The sequence below is a fragment of the Vollenhovia emeryi genome, unplaced genomic scaffold (genome assembly GCF_000949405.1).
Source record: "Vollenhovia emeryi isolate VEMERY1.0 unplaced genomic scaffold, V.emery_V1.0 DF940056.1, whole genome shotgun sequence".
Classification (NCBI taxonomy): domain Eukaryota; kingdom Metazoa; phylum Arthropoda; class Insecta; order Hymenoptera; family Formicidae; genus Vollenhovia; species Vollenhovia emeryi.
In genome coordinates, this window is record NW_011966310.1 from 1 (window position 1) to 7,543 (window position 7,543).

The window sequence follows — 7,543 nt, forward strand, 5'->3', positions numbered from 1 at the left end:
TGACTCTATTGTCCGTGTTGTTAGATCCGGCCGACATTGCCACGCGATCTAGAATCTCTGTTTGTCGGGAAAGAATGGCCGTTAACGTTTCGTTTCCGGTTGAAGGTGTAATGGTGTCCGAAACCTCGTTCTGGGAACCGGGTCCCATCTGTTGTATGAGCTCGGATTGCTGCTGCAGCAATTGCATGATCGCGCCCGAACCTTCCGGTGTAACATCCCGCGTGGATGATTCTTGCATGCATCGCTTTAGGAGGATTTTAATTTCGCAATACTTATCTTCGAAAAGCTCGTCCTCCCTCATGTCGTCGTCCGTGAACTCGCTTGTCCTGTCTAACAACTGCCTTTGCACGTCCTCGAACTCTCGATGTACCTCTTCCAGCATCTCTAACCTCGTTTCTGCTTGCACCTTGTCGAGGTTGACGCTGATCTCGTCGGATGCGTCCTCTATTTGCCTCTTGATCCTTGTCAGCCTCGCTTTTATGTAGCCTCGTGCCTTGCGTAAATTAACGGTTTCCGCCATTGTCGCTCGTGCGTCGTTTCTCGTTCGTTGAAGAATCCGCGTGGGATCCGGCTCGAAGGACCAAATTTTGTTGAGAATTGCTTATTTCTGGATTGCGTTATGGCCGGGTTTTGGTTGCGAATAAGGAGAATGGCAATTCTTGTATGAGAGTTTATTAACGTTATACGACCGTGCTATCGGACGGTCACAGTCACGGACAGACGTTCCGTTACGCACACTGCCGGCTCGCTCCCGGCTTCCTACCTCGACACTTACATACGGACTTTCGGACAGCGGACTACGGACTCCTACGACTGACTAACTGCCGGCTCGTCGCCGGCCTGTTACATATTACCAAAACACAACAGACATGATAGATGCGCGCTCGACTCAGGCGCTCGTCGCGGACATAACTATTCGCCATCTAGGGGTTACGCAATGACATGTCAAGGCGGTACAATTAAAATTAAAATAACGCTATGGCGCTAACAATATATCGCCAGAAACTCGAAACCAAATTTTCTTAAGTTTTAACGACCTACACTGGCTATAGTGATTTTTGTTGACCGTATCAGGCTATTAAAATTCTTATTGCGAAAAATATTACCCCAACCAGGATTCGAACCTAGGACCTCCCTACAATCCGTGACGGGCGTCTTAGCCAGCTCGACCACCGGAAAAGTCGAAATACACGCGTAAATAACATCTTAAAGTTATATACTTGTTATTGCGAATAGTATTGTAGCGTCCGGCTCCGCCGTCCACACGACACCTCGCGCACTCACGCACTCGTCGGCTCGACTTCCGCTCGCGGCGCACGCCACCGGGCCGCGAAGAAATCAATAAAGATTGGAAATGAACAAGGGAACTTTATTTAGTAAAGAACACACGTCTGTACTCTCCAAGAGCCCAGAGACAGAATCATAAAATCGATAATCAACAACCGCACATCGGTCCTTCGCGACCGATCTTTTAAACCGCCGCGACTTCAGCCCGCGGCTGGAGCGCACTCCCAGGGCGTCGCATCCGAGCACGGGCATAACACTACCCCCCTCTTCTTAAGATTGTCGCCCCGACAATCTAAGCAGGGGGGCAGTGAAATTCTGGCAGCTTCTTTCCGACTTCGAACTTGGATCCCAGACCAGCGTTCCCGGAGGAGAGCCATCCAGACTCCTCCCCCCATAGCTGGTTCCAGGGCATCCTCTTTCCGGTAGCTTCTTTCCTGCATCAGACTTGGATCCCAGACCAGCGTCCCCGGAGGAGAGCCATCCAGACTCCTCCCCTCATAGCTGGTTCCAGGGCATCCTCTTCCTTCCGGAATCCCAGACCAGCGTCCCCGGAGGAGAGTCAACCAGACTCCTCCTCCCATAGCTGGCTCCATGGCATCCTCTTCCTGCCTGAACTCTGCCAAAAAATAACTCCGCACTCTGCGGAACCTGCATGCCGCTCGACGACGTCCTACTTGAGTCCTCTTGCGCACTTGACTCTTCCCTGAGTCGTCTTGTGCGCTTGACTTCGGACAGGGAAGGGGAAACTACACAGGGACCCTTCGCCCACAAGGGCTCTCCCTGTCCCTGCCCCGGCATTCGCCCAAAGGCCGCACGGGAAAACCCCGATTCTAAAAACCGTGGGCAGGGCAGTCTTCTTAATTCTTAAAGAAACTCAGAGCGATCCTCCTTAGAGACCTCATCATCACATTGAATTTTACTAAACCTAAAACAGAAAAACCACTTTTTGAACAAAAATCCAGGGTGTCTATATTTACACGGGCTCCGGTCCCTATCATTAAACCCTTCTTGGGGAATTTCCCGGAAAATTTGACCTCCCCCCATTGAGGTCAATTAGTCCTCGTTTTCTTTTGCGACAGGACACTCCGAGCGGAAATGCCCGATTTTCCCGCAGGACCAACACTCGCGTCCGTAGGCGGATTTCTTTTCGCGCCCGCTCCCGTACTCCAACCCTTCCTCTGTAGCTTTCCTTTCTTTAATAACACCGTTCCCATAAAAATTCCCTTTTCCCCTTTCGAAACTTCCCCCTTGAATTATTTCAATCCCTTTCGCTCTTTCGACGGCCAAATTCAAAGAAAATTCATTCCAATTGAAGGGTTCGCCTTGTAAAACCATCATAGACACCCGAAACAAATTGCGCACATGCAATTTTATCGCGAACGTCGTGGGGGCACTCTGCGTAAGCGAGGCGCGAAAGCCTCTCTAACTCTGTACCGTACGCGGCCAAATCTTCACCGAATTTCTGTTTTCGATTAATAAATTGCGTATAGCAATTTTGGGATAAATATACCTCTCCGAAACGTAACTCGAGCTTAGACTTAAGCTCCGAAAACTCAAGATTAGTCAAATCCTCGACCGTCTCTAAAACCGAACGCGCCTTCCCTCGTAAGCACGAAGCGAGTACCACGGTCTTTGTGGCATCTGCCCAACAGTTCGCACGCGCGATTAGTTCGAACTGTGAAAAGAACTCGCGCAACGAAGTGGTACCGTCGAATGTGTCGGGCTTTATTTTAAACCCGAGCTCCGATCGCGGATAACTGTTACTAAACGCGTCCGCGTTTGCACTTCGCGTTTCGAAATCCCCGGCGGCTCTGTTATTGGATAGACTTATCTGGGAGGTCCGTAAAAGCTGCAGCTCCTCATCCCGTTGGCGAAGCGTCGCTCGAAGTTCTTCCTCCCTTCGCGCCTGATCTTCGCGCATCCCGCGTATCTCCTGCAGCAGTCTTTGTAGGAATTGCGCCTCCATAACGGGCTCCGCAGCGTCCGCTGGGGGAGAACGCGCTCGAGCTCTTTTCCTCCTCGGGGCAGCCGTTGCTCGTCTTCACTCGTCCGATCGGACGAGCCCCCAAAATGTAGCGTCCAGCTCCGCCGTCCACACGACACCTCGCGCACTCACGCACTCGTCGGCTCGACTTCCGCTCGCGGCGCACACCACCGGGCCGCGAAGAAATCAATAAAGATTGGAAATCAACAAGGGAACTTTATTTAGTAAAGAACACACGTCTGTACTCTCCAAGAGCCCAGAGACAGAATCATAAAATCAATAATCGACAACCGCGCATCGGTCCTTCGCGACCGATCTTTTAAACCGCCGCGACTTCAGCCCGCGGCTGGCGCGCACTCCCAGGGCGTCGCATCCGAACACGGGCATAACAGTATTATCACAGCCCCGGTGGTCGAGCTGGCTAAGACGCCCGTCACGGATTGTAGGGAGGTCCCAGGTTCGAATCCTGGCTGGGGTAATATTTTTCGCAATAAGAATTTTAATAGCCTGATACGGTCAACAAAAATCACTATAGCCAGTGTAGGTCGTTAAAACTTAAGAAAATTTAATACCAATAGTACGTTGAACAACAATAGAATAGCCAATAGTGTAATAATATAAATTGCAATTAAAAATAAAATAAAATATTCAAAAAATTATTTTCCTATTAAAAATCAATAGTGAATTCTATTCCTGCTACTTGTTGAAAAACTGATCGCTCAAGGATACCATCTAAATTATCTGAGAAAAACGTTTGTTATAGTTCGATAGAACCGACACCACCAATTCGCAGACGCAGAATGTTGCAGCAAAACATGGTGGTTGTAAAGAACGCTGTGAAGCGTTATGGGAAAGAAGAGTTGGTGCTCGACGGATTGAATATGACGGTTTCAAACGGTTCCATGTATGTAACCATTCTTTGTCTTGTCAACACAAAACATTATTCGTCTTCCTATTAATTTTCGTTTAGACGAATAAGGTTGCACGTAAATATCCTGAGTTTATCAAAAGAACCCCAGATGCTCGCTATAAGAAAGAAAACAATGCAGTAAAGATTGAATTGCTACTGATTAATATAATACTTCAGGTGCAAATTTAAATATTATTCCACAAACCTGAACCTACATCCAACATGTTTTTTATGGATAACTGATACTACTTTCTTCATCTTTTGTTAGAAGTTGCCTGAACTGTCTGTCATCACGCTGTTTCACGCGTACCTTCATCAATTGCTTAAATTGTCATCGTTTGCAAAATAGGAACCTCTTTGGGGAATGGTATACAGGGTGTCACATTTTAAATGATCCACGCAAATATATCTTTGGGGAAGGCGGCTAGCAAAAAATAACCTCAGCAAAAGTTGTTGGGTTTCGAGGGGGAAATAAGATGGTGTTATGAATTTAACCTTGAATACTTGTTTGAAGATTCGTGAAGGTCATCTTCAATTTTTTAAATAAAATCCCTATGGTTTAATACCTATGTTTACCTGGTTTAATACCTATTAATTAGTATAATAAGTTAGTGTATTAACCCTATAGTTAATACACTAACTTATTATACTAATTAATATGAACAACTTTTGTCTGAAACATTTTTTTATTTGCTTAACACTTTTTGAGATATTCAGGAGAAAATTTATAACTTTTTCAATATTTAGCTTATGATATCTCAATTGTAGGGAAATGCCAAGAGAGAACCCGTAAAGTTCCTCACTCATGCACCCTCGTAAGACACGCGACAAGGGAGGGGTCAGAATAACTCTATCCGTAACTTATAACGGACTTTATTATTCGTATAAAAGAATGCTCGGTGACCATACGCTATGCGAGTCGGCTTAAGACTGACTGCCGTTTTGTCGAAGCGAGAAAAGCGGTCCGGGGAAAACAAAATAAAATCACGCTTCGGTTTTGTCTGCCATCGAGCAGGACGCGGTTGGCAACCAGTGCCGTAGTTATGTGCATGGCAGGGCGGCGTCCGCCACACAATAACTATTTGTCGAAGGGAAAAGTAGCACAGGACTTTTTTACTTGATTTTGTCTCAGGATTTTGCTGTTGCAATAGTATTCCAATTATTAAAAATTTTTGTGTAATGTAACATATATGTATAAAATTTACATAGGTTCAAGCAGTATCTCGTAAACGAAATATTTTCATCAAACAGATACGCGCTGTTGGGGGCTAGCGGATGTGGCAAGACTACCCTGTTGTCCTGCATCGTCGGAGTACGTTATCTCGACAGTGGAGTGATGTGTGTCTTGGGGGGATCTCCGGGCAGTATGGGCTGCGGAATTCCAGGGCCTCGGGTGGGTTATATGCCGCAGGATACCTCTTTAGTCGAACAATTTTCTACGAGCGATGCTCTTTATTACTTCGGCAGGATCAATGGGCTTGACGATAAAGAGATCGGTAAGATACCGAATATATGGGATAAGAAAACTTGTAGTTGTTGCGCGCGAAATATCACGTAAATTCTGACAAGTTTTACTTTTACTTTCAAGTAAGTCTTTCAAGCGGTTTTAATTTTGTCTTGCTCGAAAGATATTCTACTATGTCAATTTGAAACAACTACAGTTTATCCATGTTATTTCCAAGAAACGAGACATAGGTTCTTCTCGGAATTATTCCAACTGCCTCCATCAAATCAGTTGGTGAAGAACATGAGTGGAGGTCACCGAAGAAGGGTTTCCTTTGTCGCCGCATTGATGCATAAGCCCGAACTTCTAATTCTCGATGAACCCACCGTAGGTTTGGATCCAATTTTGAGAGAAAAGCAAGTAGAGTTGGCTCCTTTTTTAGACGTGATAAACACAAAATATTAAGAAAATGTTTGGACGTTCTTTTTTACAGCATTTGGGCTTATCTGATCAAACTAACACAGGAGGAAGGCACCACCGTATTGATCACGACGCATTATATCGAAGAGGCTAAAAAGGCTAATAAAGTGAGTCGTCATTAGATTTGTCTTAATAATATTTACGACTGTATTAAAAAAATAGCGAAACTTCGTTTTAAAGAAAGCGCCAAAAATTTTGGAGAAATGTTTTTATGGCCTGGTTTACATCGTGCACTTAAGTGCACGTATCAATTGATACCACGTATGAAATAGAGCACTTGAACTGTTCGGTTAATGAGTGAACCAGTTTACTAGTTGTTACTATTTGTTATTCATATTAAGTGCACGATGTAAACTAGGCTAATAGCTATATTGGTATAACTTCATTGACAATCAATGTTCACATGTCATTATATTACATATTTTACAAACCATATGCATAAAAGAAACGGACTGCGCGTTAGTTACCTTTCCCATGTTGAGAAAATATGCAAACTTTAAGAAGAAAATGCATAAACTTTAACCACCCAAAAACAGAAAAAATTACAATTTTCTAAGAAAAAATTGTTAGGGCTAATTCAGGCTGTTAAAGGCCCCGATAAGGATGATAACAGGATTTCTTCAAAAGGGATACCCTACTATTGTCATGTCGGGGATTTATTAAATATTGTTAAGAATCCCCTAGTTTAACGAATTAAGGGATGCTCCACTATTACCACATCAGGGCCATTTTGATATCATTAAGAATGCCCTAGTTGCACGAATTCCCTTATAATAGTGTATGATAAACATTAGCCTGAATAGTACTAGTACCACTCACTGCCGCGACGTGGTGACCGCGCGTTAGGCTTCCTCGCAAGTATAATAAAAATCATCACTCATTAGTATAAAAGGCGAGCTGATTATGATTTGGCATCGAGTTGTCTGAATCATGGATAAACTCAATGGTCCGAATATACTTTTGCTGACTATATAATTTAACACAATTAAAGAATTAGTTTAAAATTAAATTTTATTACATTTCTGTTCGGTAAGCTTCAATTAAGGATAAGAAATAATATTTTGAAAGGGCCTGATTATGTTTTCTTATGAGGTCCTGATAATATTTCTTTAAAAGGTCCGAATAATATTTCCTTACAAGATTCTTATAAACCATTTATTATAAACTTTTCAGGGGTCTGATTATTTGTTCGTATTAGGACCCAATATCACGCGCAGATTGAAAGACTGGAAAAAATGTTGGCATAAGTATGGTGTAATATACAGGGTGAGGGAAAAGTACCGGACCGGTAAAATATCTCGAAAAATATGGGAGATACGGAAAAATGTTTCAGACGAAAGTTGTACGGTTTTAAAAGGGCTATATAATGGTGAAATTAATGTTCCAAAAAATTAATTTTTTATGATTATATGGAGGTCGCCGCCATTTTTTTAAATAG

The 7,543-nt window shown here is 43.8% G+C and overlaps 1 protein-coding gene across 1 annotated transcript in view; it reads left to right on the forward strand.

Annotated features, from left to right (window-relative positions):
* Positions 1-4,022: 4,022 nt before the first annotated feature.
* The window catches only part of LOC105556397 (ABC transporter G family member 23-like), a gene marked incomplete at its 3' end in the record, with an annotated part of 9,481 nt that continues 5,960 nt past the window's right edge, over positions 4,023-7,543 (forward strand). The window contains exons 1-4 of the mRNA XM_012003481.1: positions 4,023-4,175; positions 5,433-5,677; positions 5,864-6,041; positions 6,119-6,212. Of these exons, the coding sequence (XP_011858871.1) occupies positions 4,072-4,175; positions 5,433-5,677; positions 5,864-6,041; positions 6,119-6,212 (621 nt within the window). The remainder of the gene's footprint in view (positions 4,176-5,432; positions 5,678-5,863; positions 6,042-6,118; positions 6,213-7,543) is intronic.